The sequence below is a fragment of the Misgurnus anguillicaudatus genome, chromosome 15 (genome assembly GCF_027580225.2).
Source record: "Misgurnus anguillicaudatus chromosome 15, ASM2758022v2, whole genome shotgun sequence".
In the NCBI taxonomy this organism is placed as follows: domain Eukaryota; kingdom Metazoa; phylum Chordata; class Actinopteri; order Cypriniformes; family Cobitidae; genus Misgurnus; species Misgurnus anguillicaudatus.
The window spans coordinates 33131433-33153948 of NC_073351.2; the positions used below are offsets into that span (position 1 = coordinate 33131433).

Sequence of the window (22516 nt, forward strand, 5' to 3'; positions counted from 1 at the left end):
CCAACCCTAAGCGACAATGGTAAAAAAATTGATAAAACAATGAGAAAACAATACATAAAATGAGGTCATGCCATGGACACAAATTTTTTTTTAGAAATTTGTGCTGAGTTTGGCACAAAAAAAGCAGAAAACTGTGTCCATGAACACAAATAAATTAATCAAATATTTCGTGACTATAACACGACTTGCCTTGAGATTGGGTTGGGATTTCGTGACTTTTTTATTTTTGCGATGGTAATTTTCAGAAATTTGCGTGAAACAAATTTGTTTTTTCTCAAAAAGCATACCAATGCTTGCCTAAGGTTAAATTAATATTAAGAAGTTCTCAAGAAATGATATAATTAAGTAAACAGGAATAAAAGACAAATAAATACAACTTTACGATACAGATACAATGTTTGTTTTTGATTATAGACGGTTTCATCGGACGCACGCGCTGTGGGTGATGCAATACGCGCCTGGCCCGAACTTTTTGTTTTAGTTTTTTAATAGTCTGATTAGTTGCTAAACTGAACTCTTGAACAAATACCTTGTCGAAAATAACAAATGTTTTGGTGTCCTAGGTAATCTATGTGTTGTTTATTTTGCTCATTATATAAATAAACTACGTTTAAAGTACTTTGTTGTTATTTATTCTTAGCCGAGTATACCGGAAGTTACGCGTTGACCACGAAAGCCGCTTGTTTATGTTGTTACTGCTGATACCGTCTATACCATGGGCTGTTGGAATGCTTTATTCTCATTGGCTGAGAAATGTTCCAGGGGTGTTGATTATTTTTTATGTAAACCACATACCTAACCTTTTAAATGTCTTAAAAATAGGCACCAGAGCAATGTTTGTGGTAACCTTAGTACAGTATAAGAGGAATAATTGACTCAGTCCTTTGAATTATTTGAAAATAATGCACCAGTTTAAAAACTGGGTCGCCAGGATGATTTAAAGGAATATTCCATTTTCTTAAAAGAAAAATCCAGATAATTTTCTCACCACCATGTCATCCAAAATGTTGATGTCTTTCTTTGTTCAGTCCAGAAGAAATTATGTTTTTTGAGGAAAACATTGCAGGATTTTTCTCATTTTAATGGACTTTAATAGAGCCCAACACTTAATACTTAACACTTAACAGTTTTTTTTCAACAGAGTTTCAAAGGACTATAAACAATCCCAAACGAGGCATAAGAGTCTTGTCTAGCGAGGCGATTGTCATTTTTGACAGGAAGAATTGAAGATATGCTCTTTTGGACCACAGCTTTTCGTCTGGGTCCGGTCCAGCGCGACCTAACGTAAATGCGTAGTGACGTAGGGAGGTCACGTGTTGCATATATAAAACGCACATTTGCGGACCATTGTAAACAATAAACTGACACAAAGACATTAATTAGTATCAGTTGACATACAACAACGTAGGAACGGTGCTCTTTCACCCCACTTGTAAACACTGGGGAGGAGTTTCGTGTTCGTCTTCTGTGACCTCTTGACGTGATGACGTATTGCATCGGGTCACGCTAGCGCATGACGTCCGGATCTAAACGAGAAGTTGTGCTTTAAAAGTGGATATTTGTTATTTTTATTGTCAAAAATGACAATCGTTTTGCTAGATAAGACCTTTATGCCTCGTTTGGGATTGTTTATAGTCCTTTGAAACTCCGTTGAAAAAAACTGTTAAGTGTTGAGTTAAGTATTAAATGTTGGGCTCTATTAAAGTCCATTAAAATGAGAAAAATCCTACAATGTTTTTCTCAAAAAACATAATTTCTTCTCGACTGAACAAAGAAAGACATCAACATTTTGGATGACATGGTGGTGAGTAAATTATCTGGATTTTTCTCCTAAGAAAATGGACTAATCCTTTAAGGAAAATGTTCTTAAATAATTAACCGCTTCAGCTACATAAAGCCGAAGGTATACAAGGACTGTACACCGTACGCATGACATCATTTTCATAAAAAATTGAATAAGAAATGATTTGTATTGCATACGCGTCGAACACGTCATACTTTGGACACTTGAGCGGGCGACACGGCCGCCAAAAAGAAAGTATGTCCGGCTCTTGAAGTTTAATATAAATAAAAACATATGAATCAAACCCGATCGCTAACACTGAATTTCATTGAGCACGAATGTCTTTTTCGTGTCACTCAGTACAAATTTCTATACAGTTTTTTTTGTAGGTGGCACAACTTTCCTTTTCATTTCATTTAACATTTTGTTTTCTCATTATTTTTTCATATTTTTAAATCATTGTTGCTTGGTATCAGATTTGGGGTTTGGTTTAGGATGTAATTTTATGTATTGGTTTCTACATGTTTTTCTTCAAATTTTAAAACTATTTTCAGTTGGGGTTAGAGTCGGGGTTTGGGTTAGGATGTCTGAATGTAATAGAAAATCGATAAATGATATAAAAAGATTAGGCGTGTCTGAAACAACCTTGATAAAGGTACAATATGAGCTTAAAGTTATGGTACAGTTGATTTCAGGTTTAATTGTTGGTCAGAAATATGTTGTTTAATTGTGATTTAAGCACATGATTTTATAGATATCAATCTTTCCAAAATCAAGTAGATAAGACTTTAGTCTTACATGACTGAAATATTTACCCAAAGGTTTTGCAAACATGGCTGCTGCTGAACTCGTACGATTGCCAAGTTTGACACTTTTGAACTTTTTTTGTGCTCAAATAGATTTTTTATTATATTCATTTTAAAATAGTGAGCTGTGCACGCCCATGCAAAAATCACCTTGATCACTGTGTGTTTGTGTGACTCTTTCACCTGTTTGTGAGGGTCTGGGGCCTCATTTATCAAACGTGCGTACGCACAGAAGTGTGCGTAAAGTGTGCGTAGGAACAGTTTTATGCAAAGTGTGGAATTTATCAAATTGCACTTATACGTAGAAATGTGTGTAAATATACGCACACCTCTGAGTATGCGTACGCAGAGCATCTAGTGGTAGAATAGCGATATTATATATAGGACCCTGTTCCAGTGAGTAAAGAAGTGTCTATTTTTTATCCACAAACAGGTGTTAAAAATGATTAATGTCAGTATGGTAACAGCAAATAAGTATAATGATTTATTTGTGATATGTATCTGTATCTGTGAAAGCTCTACATGTGATTTGTATAAATGATGTCTCCGACAAATGCTTGACACAGTGCAATGGCTTATCTTGCGTTATTGGAAGACTTGGCAAATAATCCATTCCGCCGGTAGCGCGTTTTCAAAGATCGCGCCAATGATGCTGGTTATATATGCTGCTGTCCAAGGTGGAAAGTTGTCTGTCCTCCTCCAGTTGCACTTGTTTCACGTCGGTGTTCTGTGACGCGTTTTTTTTTTTTTTTGCTGATAATTTAATGTCAAACCACTCTTTTATTTTTGGAAGTGTTCTCTCCTCATATTCAACGGAATTAAACTCACTGGTAACATGTAGATTTGTTTTCTTTTGTTAGTCATTCCTCCCGCACTAAGTAAACCAAACAGGATGTGTTATTAGGATTTAACCTCATCCACCAGTAGCCTAACTCAATTTCTGTGTCTGTAAAATTCCTCTTTTATTAAATTATATAAATTTCTCTTTGTCATTATTGCGATGAGGGAAAAAGCACAACCACGTGACATATAACGGGAGGTGTTGTCACCATATATGGTTCATTGGAGGCGTTTCGGAATGCAAATGACTATGAACGTGCACGAGCATGGTGCTTAAGAACAAGTGGGATTTATCATCAAGGATTACTTACTGATGTGCGTACGAACCACGTGCGCACGTTTGATAAATCCCGATTTTTTTGTACTTAGGCACATTCTAAATTTCATTCGTAGGTACAAATATAGAACATTTTCTACGCAATGTTGATAAATGAGGCCCCTGGTCTCTTCTTTATTGTGTTGGTATCTGTATCTATCTCAAATATGAGTAGAGGCTCAAACTCACTCTGACACAGAAACGTCATTAGAAAGAGAGACAGGAAGAGAGAAAGAAGAGAAACAGGGAAAGCAGAAAAGAAGCAGGGCAGGCGTGTTAATGATGCTAGCTGGGATTATGCCAATGCATATTAGCAGGTTAGTGCAGAAGAAAGTTTTATAAGAAGAACAACTGTTAGGGGACTTTAAAACAGACAGAAATGAAATGGAGCAGGAAGTGAATTTGATTGGCTGAAACAAACATACTGGAGCCATGACTGAAATATGATTGGCTCTTACCATAAAAAGTGCGGAGTCATCTGTGTGAGTGGACCGTCTAGAGGGGTACAAACTCTGAAGTGGGACAAATATGAGGTAACACGTTACAGCGTCGCACACGCACACACACATGGGGTTTGGAGGGGCTGATGTATGGTATGGTAAGGTGATGAAATCTGAGGAAGAGGAGGATTGAGGAAGAGACTCACCTCACTGTCTGTTGGACTGAGCTTAGTAGGGCTTTGAGACGACTTATTCTGTCAATATAAAAACATAATTTTCATCGTGTCAGCAGTGTTACCCGTGTACTACAGAGAAATGAGCAGTTAGGAGGTGGTTCATTTGAATGATTTTGGTTAAACAGATTTAGGACATGGGCCTGAGTGAGTCAGAAAACTCACTAAGCTGGATGGAAGTGACAAGTCTTAAAACGCAACATTTACTCAATCTACAAAAACCACAAGCATTTATTTTCAGTCATGCCTGACTGTTAAAAGACACATAATTAAAAGAATGCACACACATCATCATGTGTCATCATTGTGAGGGTCTGGTCTCTTCTTTATTGTGTTGGTATCTGTATCTATCTCAAATATGAGTAGAGATTTGTGGCCATCTTTGTGAATGTTTGTGTATTTGTGGTCATCTGTGGGTGTGGATTGAATTAATATTTGTGTATTCATGGACGTTTGTGTGAGGATGTGTGTTTGTGCGTCTGGACATGTTTGTGCACCTTGGCGTAGCTCATTACAGCATCTCTCTGTCCTGATCTGGTTCTGTGTCGTTCCTCCTCGTACCGCAGCGCTGCTAAATGTGCTTCTCGCCTCACTCGCTCCACACCAGCACCAGAACCTGACACCAGACCAGCGGACCGCTAACAGACACACGATTAATATTAAAACACAAAGTTCTGCTTTCACTTACTTTGTTTGTCTATGCAGTGACTTTTACCTGATTGGCATGTGAAGATACATCTGACCCGAACCTGTGAAGAAACAACAACAGTCACAAACAAAGCTACACAATTCATATTTAATCAGGATCTTAAAGGTACAGTAGCAAATGTAATCTTTATTATAAGAGAATATAATGTACATCCAGGTGGGTGTAATCCCAACAGAGTAATTAAAACTGACCAATCAGAATCAGGTATACCAGAGAGCTGTGTAACAAGTGTTATTAGTATGTTAGTACCGGTTATGTAAGGAGCTTTGGCGTTTTGGATCATCATTCCTCTGGTCTCTGGATGGGCTGGTCTTCACAGGTGAGCCCTAATAACACATAAACAAGTTAATCGGACAAAATCAGACAGGCGTTGTCCAAAACTGACGTCAAAATCTGTAAAACTCACTTCACTGGTTATTCGTCTTTCAATGTAGGCCATGAACTGTGAGCTAAGGCTGACTGAATCCGCACCTCGACGGCTCCGCCTATCTTCCTCATCATCATCACCTGTACTGCTGTCAATAAAGTCTATCTGTTCAAGCTCTGATTCCACTGAAGACAAAGAAGACAAGAAATCAGTTTGGATGAATACACTGATAAATAAGCTTACAATCACTGTAAAACAGTGGTTCTCAAACTTTTTCAGCGGGCGGCCCACTTTGTGTACGGTGCATTTCTTCGCGGCCCCCCCAAAGAAAATTTATGACAAAGAACAGTTCTAAAACTTCACATTTTAATTAAACAAAACATTAAATTATACAAAGTAGTGCTGCCTTTTTTTAGGTTTAATTTCACAGAATTCATGATAAATTAATGTATTCTATAAAATGTCATAAAACTCTGGGACCATCTCGCGGCCCCCCTGGGGGCCCCGGACCCCAGTTTGAGAACCACTGCTTTAAAACAATGTGTCTGACTATGGGATGTTTACATATAAAAAAACATTTTGAATAAGTTTGATTATTTTATAGATGTACTTTATATTTCTTACATGTTCCATTAGTAATGTGTGAGCCCGTCCTCAGCTCCTCTCGCTCTCTCTCTCTTCGCTGTCTTTGCTCTTTGGTAATTTCTGCAACCCTCAACGGCAAGTCAGAAAATTCATCTGATGGCTGTGAGAGGATTGGCAGAAAAATATCAATAATTCTGCTCTCATTAAACTGAAAATGATGATTTTGGTAAGATGGAAAGCACTTGCCTCATTGCCTGACCACCTCTTGTCTCCACTGTCCACACTGTTGAAACCAGAATCCAATGCTCCGTACGGCCGGCCGGAATACAGATCTTCAGCACTGAGATGATATCAAATCATCGTATTATAACAATGAATCATATCACAATGAATCATAAGCATCAACAGTATTTGGGTGATTCTCACGAAACCATTGAAACACCACGGCACTAATGATTTTAGCTTTAAAATGTGTAATATAGTAACATTAAAAAGCATCAGAATTAACACAATACTGTGTTCTACCTTGCACAATGTGTGATTTCAACATAAGAATTTATAATTGGAAATTTTATCTCATTTTCTGCTGAAATTCTCATTACCGCAATGTGTCCGGCTGTGTTTGAACATGCGTTATGTTGTAATTTTTATCAAATTAACACAAAAATATTAAGAAAAAAAATAAATGGATGTTTTGCTAGACTACTTTAGATGACAGAAAAAATATTTACTGAATATTCATGTATCATAATAATGAAGAAAAATTAGGAAAATGATGTGTCCATGCCTGATGTTCTCATCCTCCGCAACACTTTTTGAGAACAGTTTAAGCACACATACAGAATTTTAATAAAGTTTGATTTTGAGTGACCAAGCACATGGACCAGTTACTTCAAGATGGCTACCAGGTAAGATCATTTTTTACAGCTAATTTGAAATATTGTCTTGTCAGAATGCTTACACGACATTTTGATTATCATTACCGCAACAGATGCTTATTAAATGTTAATTTAATTAATAGAAGCATAATACTTTGATTTTATATGCATGTGCAGAATCTCCAAATTATGTTCTTTCAGGTTTGTCATGTCATTTTGAAAATATGTCAGTGTTGATGTTTTCTGACTGTTGCGGTAATGAGATTTTTTAGGACTTATTTTTTAAATTATGTTACGAAAAGTGATGAATAGGTGCACTGGAACAATCCTTCCTAAAATACATTAAACTTTCGTTTACAAAGACGTGAAACTCACCGAGTGGTCAGGGGTGTTCACTGATAAGCTCACACAAAAATCGCTGCAAAAGATGCTTTCCAACAGGTTTTATCGTAGTTTTTGTCTAACTCCACTGACTTGTATTAGATGTGTTGTGAGGTACGGTATTACTCCGCGCCGGGAACCTTGTTTGTATTCTTGCAATTGGAAAAGGTGGATTATCGCCACCAACTGGGCTGGAGGGTCTATTATTCAAGCTCTCAACGGAAGAATGTACGGGTGTGAGGCGTTTGGAAAAATAGGTCCACAAGTTTACAACGAATCCTAAAACACCTGTTGGAAAGCATCTTGAACCACTACCTTGAACCACATCAACCCAGATCTCACAGTGTTTCCACCATCACAGATGGATATGATGATTATCTGTGCTGGAAAAAAACTCACCTCTTCTTCCTCCGCTACACGAGACTCCCGCAGGGCTGTGGGAAACACTCGTGGTGTGAAATTGATCTTAATACAGCCAGCAGATCTAGGAGCAGGTAGAGGCTTTGCTTTCTGCTTACTGCTTTTCTGATCTAGAAAAAACATGTTTATAATTTAAAACATATAGTCACAACATTATATATCATAATGCACCGTGATCCTAATAAATGCCGCAAAACCTCTCGTTTGTCATATAAAGACCACTTTTATCATTCAGTTAATTTTAAGAGTCCTGTCTACTTCTCTCGGGAAAAGTCATAACAGAAGTTAAAAGTATTGTGAAGGCCATGTTTATTCATAAAGATCATTAAAAACACATAAAGGGAACTTAAAATCATAACTGGGTTATCTAAAAATGCTGTAATAACATTAGGGGGCGGTTTCCCGGACAGGGCTTATCCTAGTCCAAGACTAAAATGCATGTTTAAGCTACTTTAATTGTATAACACATTGTACTGACATATTTTAACATATATCAGTGGCATTGTTTTGTCTCAAGATGCACACCTGTATTTGGTTTGTTTGTAAAAACTTCTTAAATGTCCTTAAATAAATAAGGCCTAGTCCTGGATTAATCCGGAAAACCGCCCCTAGATCTTCTATGTGCTGGTTAATTTAAAGCGACTAGTTATGTAAGCCTATTTACCAGTTGTAGTTTTGGCAGTATTGTGTAATGGTTTAGCCGCAGGTGTAATATTCGCATGCTCTGCTTTCTGGTGAACAGGTTTGTTATCGTGTGAGCTGCATGATGTCTCTTCTTCAGCTTTTCTCTGTGTTTCTTTCCAGATCTCGAGCTCTGCTGTGGCTCTCAAGCGCTCTTCATCCTTCATCTTCTGAATCCTGTCCCGCTCCTCTTTCTCAAGCTACAGGCAGAACATCCAAGAGGAAGTTAAGATGTGAAAAACTAAACGTTTTAAAGAGAACATATCATTTTTCATGTTTAAGTGCTATAATTGGGTCTCCCGTGCTTCTATAAACTTAGAAAATGTGAAAAAGATCAACCCAGTAACTTAGTTTTGGTAAACCATTCTCTGCAAGCATGTGAAAAAATAGGTAATTGAAATTTGGCTCCCCTTGTGATGTCAGACGGGGATAATACCGCCCCTTAATCTGCACTATCCAACCAAGGCACTGCCATTTAGTGCAAAGATCAGCTCTTTTAAATTTAAAAGTGACAATTTTCTCACACCTACAAAGTGACAATTTTTACGTGTTATAATAAATTATCTATGGGGTATTTTGAGCTAGAACTTCACATACGTACTCTGGGAAAACCAAAGATTTATTTGACAAATAAAAAAGTTATGTGAAATGTCCCCTTTAAGGCAATATGCATTCAGACTGTTAGTGTTTTGTGTAAGTTAAAGATGAGTTATGAACAAATAAAGCAGTAAAACAGACCTTCATCGTTGTTTCCAGTGCAAATTTCTTCTCTTGCTGAATCCGTGTGGCTTTGGCTTTTGACTTTTCTGCAGCTTTGTCCTGGACTTTGACAATCGCTTGCTCTCTGATCTGCTTCTGTGTGTCTTTATCTTAGGAACAAAAAAGACAAATTGGTTTTTAAAATGCATCTTTAATACAACACCATCATGCCATTCAGTCATACAGTGAGACCGAAAGATGTCCTATCAATACATGCAAAGAGCTTCTCCCACAGCTCATGCGTCTTCTTCTGCAGTGTAAAAACCGCAGCACCATTTCCGATTTTGGCATCACTTTTTTCCTCATCTATCGGACCAAACAGAAACGCTTCAAATAAAAACGGGGGGAAACTGACCTGCAAAACAATGAAAAAAAGTTTACTTCACAGGATCTCTTCAGTTCTGTACCCGATGCATCACAGTTTTAGAGCGCGTGCGGTGTGCGGATTCGACGTAATGACGTAAGAGAGCGCTTACCTTTAGATACTCATCCGTACAAATGATATGGACGTTTGTGGTCTTTATTCCCTTTAAAGGCACACTTATGTAAACTGTGCTCTCGCTTTGGGTCCACGTGTAGTCGTTCACTGTCAGCGGCATCTCTACTCTACTGAACGAACGCTAAAGACGGTTGCTACGACGCACCAGCGGTGGTTGCCAAGGGGCGGAGCGATAAGAGTACCGTATAACATAGAAGTGAACAAATATACAAAATAAATAAAAAGTTACAGCTGTAATATACAGTACCTGACAATGTTTCATAAAATAAACACACAGAAACAAAAATGCAATGACATCGACACAAAAAGTTATTCCGCCAGGCAATGTAGTCCTGCAAAAAAAATGTACCTAGACGGAATGGCGCAGTAATACTGATGTGAGAGGTCACGTGTACGCGACTCATAAATAAAACACTGGGCAACTTTTTAAAGTGGCCATATTATGATATATTTTTAAGATGTAAAATAAGTCTTTGGTGTCCACAGAGTGCTTATTTGAAGTTTTAGCTTAAAATACCCCACAGATAATTTATTATAGCATGTTAAAACTCCCATTTTGTAGGTCAGAGATAAAATGTGCCGTTATAGGGAATGTGGAGCTGACATCACGCGGTGTTGCAATATGGATAATCCGCCATATTTGCAGGCACGCGTCCTATCCCGCTGTATTTGAGTTCATGTGTTGGAGGTTGTTTTTGTATTTTCTGTCGAGATTTTAATAAACTTCGATATGTTTGGTCAGTACTGCTCGATCAAGCAGGTCACGCGATCGTTCAGGGAGGAAACTGGACAACTGGAAATACGTTTTTTCAGCTTTTATTCGTGGAAAAAACAAGGGAAGCCGGTGCAGGAGCTGACGAGAAGACGCCGGATCGCGTGGTTTGCCTGCTGCAATCAGGAGAAAAACGTCTACTTTTCAAAAAAAAATCCCTGCATCACCGAGAGTGTGTTCGCTGCATTTTCAGTCATTCAGTAATTTGTGATTAATAAAAGCAGAACCACTTAAATTTTTTATGCTAACACTGTCAAACTAACTTGTAAATGTAAGTTATTGATTGATTGATTCGTTCATTTCTGATCACCCTAACCACATGAGTAATAAAAATAAATATTTCGACAATTTTGACGATTGTTACAAATATTTTTTATTAAATGCAACTGCTCAAACCCACTGCTTGTGAGTCTTTAAATAACATAACGTTAGCTAAATATTTAGCATTTTGTTTGTTTTAATAACTTGGCCAAAACAGAAGTGCCATCTTATGAACATGTGATTCATCGCACAGAATACAACGGAGAAAGTCTTTTATAGAATCATTAAGATACGTAGGTATTAACACATTGTCAGTAAATAGCTGGTTTGCCAACCATAAGACTCCAAAAGAAGAAGTGTCACCTTACTATAAGCTTGAAGGGATTTATAGCTCTTAAACTCCTGCAAAGTGTAAATAAAGTCCTGCAAAAACAAGGTAATTGGCCAGATATGTAAGCGGAGGTAGTGCGTCTGGATCCGTAATCCAGTCTTGGGCTGCTAAATCGTGGATCTATGTTGTTTATTTGTCCAAATAAAGTTTTTTGGCAGTAGCATTTAGTTTCTCCCGATAGGGTCCCTTCTCTTTTTCTTTCAACTTCTCGATTTCTTCCGTTCTTCTTCAATTTTACCTAGTTTTTAACTGAACACACGCACAATTAAACATGGCGCCCACGTCCCATAATGCAACACTGCGGTGACGTACATTAACATTCCCTATTGGGTGTATCCTTTAAAATGCAAATGAACTGATGAAATGCAAACACTGATCGCAATGATGGTGGTTTGTTGCAATTAAAACTCATTTTTTCTCTCTCTGCACTAAATAGGCTTTATGCCCAGCTGCACTACTTCCTGAACTTCAGCCAGCTCTTTGTTTCCTGTCTGCCATTATTGGACAAACGGATTAATCAAGGTGTGTCTGATTATTGTTGTTGTGACTACTGAGGTCAGGCACACCTGTATTAATCAGTTTGTCTAATAATGGCAGACAGGAAACAAGGAGCTGGCTGAAGTTCAGGAAGCAGGAAGTAGTGCAGCTGGGCATAAAGCCTATTGCAGTGCCGTGGTTGGATAGTGCCGATTAAGGGGTGGTATTTTTGGTAATTGGCCTTGCTACCTACCTCACAAAACAGACAAAATCTGAATTACCTAATTTTTTACATGCTTGCAAAGAATGGCTTACCAAAACTTACTAACTTACAACTTTTTACCAAAAAAGTTACTAGGTTGATAGAAGCACTGGAGACACAATTATATCACTTAAACATGAAAAAAAGTCGAATTTTCACATCCTGACCACTTTATGTCACACTTGACAGTATTGGGGGGAAAATTGTATAGATTATATGGTCTATATTTTGTCTATTTAGAGTAGTCCATGTATTCTGTAAAAAGTTTTTGTATCTACGTTATGATAAATGTTTTCTTTGTATTATGTTTATTGAAAGTTAAAGGAACAGTATGTAGAATTGTGGCTAAAACTGGTATTGCAATCACACAACTGGTGGCCAATACACAACATAACAACATAACATTACTGATCATCATTCATGTGAATTAGTTGTAATTCACAACCTTACCACTGGATGCCGCTAAAATTTACACACTGCACCTTCAAAATAGGCCAAAACAACAACAAAAAACAATATATTTCTTAATGTTTGATTATTTTATGTAAAAATATACATCTGTCTAGTTATGCCAAGCTCTATTCCAAGACTGTTCAATTTTTTTTGTTCAACCTTGACCGAAATTATTTAGGCTACTTGAAGTACCCCCTGAAATGTTAAGTTTTAAGCACATCTGCATGTTTAACTTCAATTTTTATTTTTCATCTGTGTTAAAGTTCTACACAATTATCATTACCTGTTATTGGACCTTCATCTGGGATTTTTCTTTTCTTGGTGCATAAAACTTATTTGTCCATTTTGCATGAGTTCTCAGTTTTCTGATATACTGTTGGGTGATTCTCACGAAATCCAGCATTGGATTTAAAAAAAAAATATATATATATATATATATATACATTTTTTTTTGCACATATAGACGGTTTGATCTGACGCACGTGATACGCGTCTGGATCCGAACTTTACTTCCGGTTTTGTTTTTTTAATGGTCTGACTAGTTGCTAAACTGATCTCTTGAACAAATGCCTCGTCGAAAATAACAAATGTTTTGGTTTCCTAGATAATCTATGTGTTGTTTTTTTGCTTGTTATATAAATAAACTACGTTTAAAGTACTTTGTTGTTATTTATTATTAACGGAGTTTACCGGAAGTTATGTGCAGACCGCGACAGCCGCTTGTTTATGTTGTTACTGTTGAGACCGTCTATACGATTAAGGTCTGAACTTACTATAACCATTATTTTTAGATGATTAAAAAAATATTTCCTATACAATTATTTAATTTTTTTAGATTATCATTATCAAAAATTATCATTACTGCAACATGATATTACATTAAAGGCGGAGTCCACGATGTTTGAAAAACGCGTTGGAAAAGGAGACGGGCCGACTACCAAAACACACTTATAGCCAATCAAATCAAATCAAATGCCGGTTTGCGTATGTGTGGGGCGGGTCTATCAACAGAAGGTCCAGATTCTATTGGGGTAGGGGCGTGTTTGTTTAGGTGATTTCAAATATCAACATTGGCTTTCAAACATCATGGACTCCGCCTTTAAAGGCACACCGCGGAACTTTTTGGCCACTAGGTCCATTCAGTCATGAACACATTGCGGTAATGAAAATGTTCCCCTTAAATGTGGAAAAAACTAAAAATTGGTTTGTATGATGTCATTTGAAATCATGTGCAAAATAGTATGTGAAGAGATGTTTGTAACTTTATGCTTCTTATTTTGATACTCTGCATTTACTTTTTTTATTAAAATGTTTCATGACACCTCATAAGTCTAATTTCGCCAGAATCACCCTGTTGTGTTGTGTAATGGTCACATGACATGCAGATTAATTAAACACAACATTTTTTAAATTTTTTTAAACACTTATTTACATTTTAAGATTTAATTGTAATTGATTAATTTTGAGAATCCCCTGCAATACCCAATTTTGGGAAACCCTGCTCTAGTATATTATATTTGAATGCTATCTGAACGTTTGACGTCTGACTCTGAGGATCAAATCATTGACACTGCATTGCAAAGTGAGCTACAGGAACTAAAACAGGAACTCTACATATTAGCTCAACACAACCAAAAATTGATCTTGATAAGAAGTTTGTTTGCTGAAGGTGCTTAAGTGTCACACTGATTGAAAAACCTTTATTTGTAACCTCTCACTGCTTTAACTACACGGATGTACTTTTAATCATTTTAATCATTAAATGAACTTATAGCTTTAGGAAATGATAAAGGTTTGTGTTGCATATCTATCACTGTAGATTGAGTAGATCTGAAGTTGATTTAATCACATATTGGGTCATTCAGAAGGGCACATCCTTTAGTAAAACTTACTTGCGATAGTCAAGCGTGCTCTCTGACTCAAAATAGATCCGTATTTGTTCTGGGCAAGGCACTGGTAGATCCCTTCATTTGATTTGTCTTTACGACTCTCCGAGTCGGAGATGAACAGGGAGCCGTTGGTGAGCTGGTAAACGTGCTCCGTCTCTGTAAGCTTTGCTCCGTTTTTTAGCCAGCGGATGGCGATCGGAGCTTCGCCGTGGGCCTGACAGTCCATAAGCACAGCATCTTTCCGCAATATTGTCACATCGTGTGGTTCCTTCATAAAAAACAGCTCACTAAAACCCAACACACCTGCAGGACACACAGACAGAAAGATAAAGAACTGAATCAGATAGTAATATAAGGATGCCAGAACTTTTTTTCTTTCAAATAATGAAGTCTTTAAAGTTTCTGTAATTATATTTGACTGGATGAAGTACTCCTTGTAATCCCTTTATTCATGGCTCATGAAGTCAAAGACTCTGTCGCTCTCTAAAGAATCACTTTAGCTGATTCCCAGCATGAAAATCACTCAGCAGCCCATCATGAGGAAAGCTTAAAAGGCCACAGAGGACTGAAGATATCACAATTATAGATAAGCGCATTTTTATTTTATTTTAAAGTTATTCTTATAAAAGAAATACTTACATTTTGATTATTTATCTATACTAGGCATGTAGTGTCTTAAAACAAATGTTAAAAAAGGGTTTAAACATCTCTTAAACTGGGAAAAATCTCGGATATATTATAATGAGCTAGGTCTTGTAGATTATGAAATGGAAATGTATTATTATTATTATTATTATTATTTCATTTTCTGCTTGTGTCATATATGTATATTAATTTGTAAGGTCTGTTATCTGTCCCCCATGTTTATGTTATGTTATAATGTATCTTTTTTTGTGTGTAATGTTAAATAATGCAATCAAAATAAATAAATAAAAAACACATACTGGTCAAATATACTTTTGATGATTTGGATAAAATTGTCTAACAAATGTATAAATGCAAAGTATTGTTTTGTTGACTCTACATTTGTTAAAGTATTATTTTAATAAATACTTCACGTTCAAAAGTCATAAAGTAAATAAAAATATAATATATAAGTCAATATAAAAACTAATAAAGCAATAAAACATGTTTAAGAAAATAGAAACACTTTTACAATTGGAAAAGTACATAAAACTTTGTGTGCAACTTTCATCATTTCAAATATGATATGACTTCGTAATTATGATGAAAATAAACATTTTCACTATGTTCCAGTTTACTTCACAGCTAGTATGGCGTTATATCTGTATTTATTTATATAGACAACATTTGTAACATTGTGCATGATTACTGCTTCAAGATTGTTACACTGTCGCGCTCTCTGACTGACTGCACGTGCGAGATTTCACATCGTTCACAGTGACTAGAGATGCTTTACATCTACACACAAAATAATCTACATTGAGCACTAAGGTAAATACAGTCACTTATTTCTAAAACTTTGGAGTTTAGTGCATTAAGTCAACGCATAAAACATCCAGGGAGACTGAATGAAACTCGTGTTTAACTTCAATTTTTTTGCAATAAAGTAAAACTGTTTAAAAAAAACTCTTTACCTGAGGTTTGCAGAAATACGACAAAAAACAGCAAACGCTGGTATAATTCCTTTTGAAAAGACGCCATTTATTTTGATAGTCCGAGCATGCCTGAGCCCGTGGGCTGCGGACTGAAGATCCACGCTAATCTGACTTCAAGCGAGCGCTGATGCGCTGACCGCTGCGCGCGCACTACTTTACGCGGATGGTTAGAATCAGTACTGCGCGCGGGGTTGTGCGGCTCAACAGCGCGGCATACGAGGTCCCTCCGCCTGAGATGCTCGAGCTCCTCGTGCAGTGTGACGTCACGGAAAATACATTTTGTATTGATGAACGCATGAAAATGACTTTATATGTAGAAGCGACAAACATTCGACACAGCAGACACAAAGAGGTCTTGTTATAAAAAACTTTATCTCCTGCACTGCTTGTTATACCCTTTTACCAAAATTTTATACTACACTTAACATCCTGGTTAATTTGCAGAGGTTATTTCTCAGTTAGGAAATGACACAAATGTACTCTTACAATTTGTGAGAAATTACATATAAAACTGAGAACAGAAGCATTTTGTATAAACTTTTAGATACAGTTTTTCCTCAAAAATAAGTTTATAATCTGCTAGTCTATATTTGTTTATTTTGCTACTTTGGAATCATGTCATGGTTAATTTCATTGAATTGGTTTTAACAGCTTGTTCTAGTTTATGACAGGTGATAAAATAGATCCCATCTCTGGTCAGTATCGATAAGTTCACTGCGACAGCTGGAGACTTGAGGAAAAATATTGATCCGCTCTTTCTCTCTCTCACTGTTTCTGTGGAGGAGGAGTATGACCTTTTTCCCTCCTCTGACCTCTTTCCTTTTCTCTCCTGACCGATTCTAGCATCCCTCTGGACTCTCCGGCCACTCGGACAATAGCTCAGATCGGACTATAGGTCAGGCAGCACAATAGATCTGTGCAGTGAAGATCAGGAGAAGTTCAGGTTCCCACAGTCTGAAATCACTCACAGTAAAAATGCAAACTCATCCTTACTCACAGACTTTAAAAAAATGGCATCTATTACAAATATTCAATCAGTATTTTGAATTCTATTATATTTATATTCAATAAGTTGACACAAAACTTTACCTTTTTTGCAGTTTTGCTAAATAACTTAATTTTTAATATACTCTATGCAATATGTCAATGTAAATGTGTCATGTAACAGAGTAACATATAAACTTAAATCTTTCAGGTGTAAGGAACTGTGTGCTTAAGTATTTCGTGTCAAATAATTATATAAAATCATAACAACAAAAATGCAATATTTAAATGAAATAAAAATCTTTGGGATTACAGATGGACAGATGTAACTGCCAATATGCTAATGCATGAGGTAATCTGATCAATAAGAAATACAATAGATGAAGTTCTTGCTTTACTGATTCACCATCCTGCTTTCATTGGACAGTGCTGCTGTCAATTTCCAAATAACTCCACCCCTTTGGCAGTAAGTCACGCCTCTCTGACTCCTGCAGTGTCCAGGAGGTAAATAAAATGGTTTGTGTGACCCGTCAGCTGACCTCTGAGGGTGCTTTGTTTGAGGTGGGAAAATGGGATGGGATGTGAGAGAACGAGGATTGTGAGAATCACTATTACACTGCAAAAAATGATTTTCAAGAAAAAGTGTTCATAGTATTTTTGTCTTGTTTTCAGGAAAAATATCTAAAAATGATTAAATTAAGATGCTTTTTCTTGATGAGCAAAACGACCCAAGAAAATAAGTCTAGTTTTTAGAGTAAAAATATCAAATTTAAGTGATTGTATGCATAAAACAAGCAAAAAACATCTGCCAATGGGGTAAGCAAAAAATCTTGAAAATTTTTCTTAAACACTAAATTCAAGAAAAAATCAAGAAAAATTTGCTTACCCCATGGCAGATTTCTTTGCTTGTTTGCTTGCACAAAATCACTTAAATTTGATATTTTTGGTCTAAAAACTAGACCTTTTAAGAAAAAGCATCTTAATTTAAGAATTGTTAGATATTTTTTCTGAAAACAAGACAAAAATACAAAGATTTTTTTCCTTGAAAATCATTTTTTTTTTTTTTGCTGTATATTGAACACTCAGTTCTGAGGCTTACTCCTTAATGCATTTCATATAGTTTCATATGGTATATTGTAAAATGTAAATGTACTTCATGTAAATTAATAGTGAGCATAATGTTTTTAAGTATTGTTTCAATTAGATAAATTGCCCCAATGCGTCGTTTAAAAGCAAAACTTCAGTTATACTGCCACCTGGCGGACGTTGAGAGAACTACAATCCTGTTGTATATAGTGGTGTACGGTACCCCCTCCAAAAATAATTTTTTTCTGTGTTGATTCTGTTGTTTATTTAATATTCAGTGACTGCAGTCAGGATGCTATATTAATACAGCACATATTCACACTGTCAATCATGTTTAGCCTAATCATTAAATGTTCTGTAAGCAATTTGTTATTTAATGACTCGTTGTTACCTGACAGATATAACTGAAATTGGTGGATAATATTACACTTATATTAAACTACAGACACAAAATATAATTTTGTCAGCTAAGGAGAACCCCCTGAGGTGCTTTTTGACTGTCAATCATTTTACGCATTCACAGCAATTCCCACATATGGGAGGCTGGAAGCTGTGCTTCCGCTTGTCCCGCGAGCAGCGACAACCCTTTTATCGTTTTGTTTTGTCCTTTTGTTTTCAGGGTGTCTGTCAACTGAGTTCATCCGTCGGGTTTATTTATTCTTTTTACTTGCGACATTTAGATACTGCGGTCCTGCTCCATCTCTTATTACCACATTTCCAAAACTTCTGTCTCTCTGCGTGCGCGTGTGGGCGGGGTTTTTAATGAGGTGCGGTCTAATTGGCTACGAGAGAAGACGTCACTTACTGTACACCCATAGACATTATATATATTATATTATGTATATATTATATTATATTGTATATATTATATTATATTATAATAGACCATGATGATTTATTTGTGTGTTTATAATTCAATGAGACTACATTTCTTTTACTTGTTTAATAACTGTAGGTTTTTATTTTTATAATAATTTAATTATACACTTTTATGTGATATAAAATCAAATTTGCGGTTTATGAATTGTTGTCAAACTGATGTTGGATTTTCTATGGATGGTTTACAGTACAAACTTTGGTTTATAGCATTTTTCACTTGAAAATAAATAGCTTAGGTGGAAATATTTCGTGTTTACAATGTGCAATTGGATTTTTTTAATGACCTTTCTCAGCCAATTTAACACAGGGTTTAATTTTGCAGTTGTTTAATCGCATAGTTAATCAACATGCGTCTTAATGTGCCTTGCACGCTTGTGAGTAAATGAAGAACGAATGCCTAGAAATGCGTATGACTTTTAGATAACACCATATTATTGCACAGACATTGACAACAGATAGCAGGATTTATTATAAAGCTGTTGTAGATAAGTTTGTGAGTTGAAGTGATCACCACTATCTGGACATTAATGGTAAAGAAGACAGAAGAGGTCAATGCAGACCCCGGATCAGTATGGGTTAGGAGCTCTGTTGTGGTTTATGGCCAAGAGATTAAACAGGTTGCTTCTTATAAATATTTGGGGGTTCACATCGACAGTCAGCCTAAAGCAGTGGTTCCCAAACTTTTTCAGCATGCGGCCCCCCTTGTGTACAGTGCATTTTTTCGCGGCCCCCCCAAAAGAAAATTTATGACAAAAACCGTTTTAAAATGTAATATTTTAATTAAACAAAACATATAAAATTATACCTAGTAGGGCTGTTGGTTAGTTGGCTTATTACTTTTTAGGTTTAATTACACAGAATTCATGATAAATGAATGTATTTTATGAAATGTCATAAAACTTGGGCCCCCCTGGCACCATCTCGCGCCCCCCTGGGGGCCCTGGCCCCGCACTGGCCTAAAGGATTACTTAATAAAAAAACAACAAATATCATTTACTCACCCCATGTCATCCAAAATGTTAATGGGTTTTCTTTGTTCAATCGAGAAGAAATTCCTTTTTTTTATTTTTCTCAATTTAATGGACTTTATTGGACCCCAACAGTTTACTGTTTAAATTCAGTTTAAAATTTCAGTTTCAACACAGATTCAAAGGGCTCTAAAAGATCCCAAACGAGGCATAAGGGTCTTATGTAGCAAAACTATTGTCATTTTTGGCAAGAAAAATGAAAAAATATGTACTTTTAAAGCACAACTTCTCCTCTTGCACCAGCGGTGTAACGCGCCAGCTCGACATGGGGTGAGTATTATCTTGATTTTTTTTAAGAAAGTGGACAAATCCTGTAAATGGCACACACGTGCTAAGTGTTTGTACCAACGTGCTTTAGCGCCTACAGAAGCTTAAGATATATCGACTCCACAGAAAGACAAATGCATCTTCCAGCCTACAATGAAATCAATGACTGTGTCTGAAACCGTTCACTGTTCCCTATAAAGAAAACCAAAATAAGTGTGCAATTTTGAACAGTGACATAAATACTATTCGTTATTAACTCTAAACCTTTGTGGCTTTATGGATTGTACTGTGAAACGGTAAAGTTTACTTTCTTACTGTTTGTCACAAATGTTTATTTTTTTATTGGATTAAGTTGATAATAAAAAGAACAAAACAACTGCTTTTCATATTTATGTGTGTTTATTATATTTAATAAAAATATGCATTATATTGAAAATAAAAGGCATCACATTTATTGTAATGCTTTTAAAGCAAAAAAAAAAAAAAAAAAACAGACAATATAAGTAGCAAAATACAGCGGCTATGAATAAACTTTACAAGCGAGCGTATTAATAATGTAACGTATAGAAGAGGGTGCTATGTTAAGCCAATGTCGGCTGACTCCCCGGTTTGAAAAAACCCCCTAGGAGAAAAACCTCCTGAATTTTTTTGCAAGGAGGGAAAAAAGTCCTAGGAGGGGAAAAACCCTTGGGAGATATATGTAAACGGATGAGGAGATTAAACAGGTTCCGCCGGTGGTCGTTGGTCAGGCATCGGCTGGGCATCACGTTAAAGGACGCCCAGTAGATCAGTGGTGTGTTGACCTCCACGGCGGCCGGAACTGGGTTTGTTTGTCTCAATGTCCTCGGGTTCGAGGATATTTTGGTGAAGATTTCCTTGCCAGATTTCCGAATATATTTGATGGTGACGTACAAGAGAGAAATAATCATATGTAAGTCATATATAATGTAGGTTTGGCAAAACAATTTGATAAAGAGCGGTTCTACCTTCATGCCATCAGATTGGCGAGTCCCCTCATCCACTTTACTAAAGGCACCTCTTCCAATCTGTCTTCCCACTTCATAAAGCAATGTCATTTTTCCTGAAAAACAATCAGTACAAAATGAACACAAGAATTGTTTTGTCTCACATGAACTCCAATGGCAGTGCTGCTTATAACATAACAGACAAAAATAAATATTCATTTAAAGTATGTGCAGATAATGGAGAGTTGTTCAGTACATAAAATGCTAATCAGCTACTAGCAGAATAAACAAGAAGTTTAGGATCAAGTAAGAGTGAAACCACTTTTAAAAACCTAAATATTTTTTTAAATAAGCAAATCAGGACAGTAAAAAGGAAAAGCACACTTTTTCAATATAAAGGAAAAGCACACTTATTACGATAACTGGGCAGAGATTTGAAACAATAAAGTACAGTCGACAAGGGAGAAAATTAAAGCAGACAATAAAGAGCAGATCATAATGTATTGCTACAACTCCTTGAAATGCATATCATAAGCGGGATTACTTCCTAAAGATCTGACTTCGGAAAGAGCGCAGCTCTCTGCACGTGCATGAGATTGAGAGAGGCGATAGTTTGCTTCAGCTCGCATGAAACGCATAAAACTGAACAAATACTTAAGAATTTCTACTTTTGTTTATGTTTAGACTTCAGACAGATGCGAGATCGCGTGCATGTGAGACAGAGAAGCGCTGGGTTATTTCAGATGCTAGGAGTCCAGGACGCGTGCATTAAGTGCATGTGCGTGCAAGAAGGAATCTTCTCTCTACAAGCTCTTTCACGTAGTGAAGCCCACAAACCCCCCCATGCGAGGAAAAGCACACAATGTGCATGTTAATGTGAAACTATAATAATAATAATAATAATAATAATAATAATAATAAATGGCACAGCATTTTTTGTCTTAAAAAAAGAAGTAAACATCGAGAAACGAATCGCGACACCCCTAAAATGCATGTATTACAAAAACTGGACAGAGATTTTAAAAAAAAAGGAGAGAAACTGTTGACAAGGGAAAAAATAAAGCCGACAATAAAGGTCAGAACACAATAACATTATACTCACGATCACTATCGCTTGACCGCAGGCTAGATGAACCTGACCATTCAGCTGCATCTTGGAAAGCTGTTATATCCAAAGATGATGAACCATTCTGGCAATAGTCTGGTTCCACAAGCTCGCCGGCTCGAGTCCAAAGGGACTATACTGCCTGTGTTTCTCACGAGCTGGGTGCAGGTTACACAAACCTGACTGACTAATCAGCATGATCCGGTTGAGCATGACGCCCGTAGTCGATAGACCACATTTATGATCATCCTCTTCTTGGAAAGGCATTTCTCCAAGGAAAACAATCTCGCCGGCTCGAGTCCGAAGGGACTATACTGCCTGTGTTTTTCACGAGATGGGTGCAGGTTACACAAACCTGACTGACTAAACAGCATGATCCGG

At 36.6% G+C, this 22516-nt stretch overlaps 3 protein-coding genes across 7 annotated transcripts in view; all 3 read right to left on the reverse strand.

The window, feature by feature from the left end:
- Positions 1-22516, reverse strand: part of lrch3 (leucine-rich repeats and calponin homology (CH) domain containing 3) — a 100398-nt gene that overhangs the window by 13114 nt on the left and 64768 nt on the right. For all 5 annotated transcript variants that reach the window (XM_073853818.1, XM_073853817.1, XM_073853822.1 and 2 more), the window contains exons 7-14: positions 6326-6419; positions 6119-6239; positions 5534-5679; positions 5377-5453; positions 5134-5167; positions 4916-5056; positions 4392-4439; positions 4204-4257 (exon numbers count right to left, since the gene is read on the reverse strand). In XM_073853818.1, coding sequence (XP_073709919.1) covers positions 4204-4257; positions 4392-4439; positions 4916-5056; positions 5134-5167; positions 5377-5453; positions 5534-5679; positions 6119-6239; positions 6326-6419 — 715 coding nt within the window. The remainder of the gene's footprint in view (positions 1-4203; positions 4258-4391; positions 4440-4915; positions 5057-5133; positions 5168-5376; positions 5454-5533; positions 5680-6118; positions 6240-6325; positions 6420-22516) is intronic.
- LOC141349747 (dynein axonemal assembly factor 4-like) lies at positions 7603-10045 on the reverse strand. Its single transcript, XM_073853826.1, has 5 exons — positions 9675-10045; positions 9403-9553; positions 9178-9305; positions 8423-8639; positions 7603-7868 (listed from the first exon to the last, which is right to left on the reverse strand). The coding sequence occupies exons 1-5, from the start codon at positions 9795-9797 to the stop codon at positions 7618-7620; spliced, it is 870 nt and encodes a 289-aa protein (XP_073709927.1). The 5' UTR covers positions 9798-10045; the 3' UTR covers positions 7603-7617.
- LOC141349801 (protogenin A-like) lies at positions 14192-16057 on the reverse strand. The gene is made up of 2 exons (XM_073853967.1): positions 15801-16057; positions 14192-14505 (listed from the first exon to the last, which is right to left on the reverse strand). The coding sequence occupies exons 1-2, from the start codon at positions 15865-15867 to the stop codon at positions 14192-14194; spliced, it is 381 nt and encodes a 126-aa protein (XP_073710068.1). The 5' UTR covers positions 15868-16057.

Bases quoted from the DNA above. Each gene is read 5' to 3' on its own strand.
- LOC141349747 (XM_073853826.1), bottom strand. From the start codon at position 9,797: ATGCCGCTGACAGTGAACGACTACACGTGGACCCAAAGCGAGAGCACA. The intron at 9,306-9,402 runs GGACATCTTTCG...GTTCCTAAGATA, and splicing joins GCTCTTTGCATGTATTGATA to AAGACACACAGAAGCAGATC. The intron at 8,640-9,177 runs GTCTGTTTTACT...TTCTGCCTGTAG, and splicing joins CACTGGAAACAACGATGAAG to CTTGAGAAAGAGGAGCGGGA.
- LOC141349801 (XM_073853967.1), bottom strand. From the start codon at position 15,867: ATGGCGTCTTTTCAAAAGGAATTATACCAGCGTTTGCTGTTTTTTGTC. The intron at 14,506-15,800 runs GTAAAGAGTTTT...TGTGTCCTGCAG, and splicing joins CGTATTTCTGCAAACCTCAG to GTGTGTTGGGTTTTAGTGAG.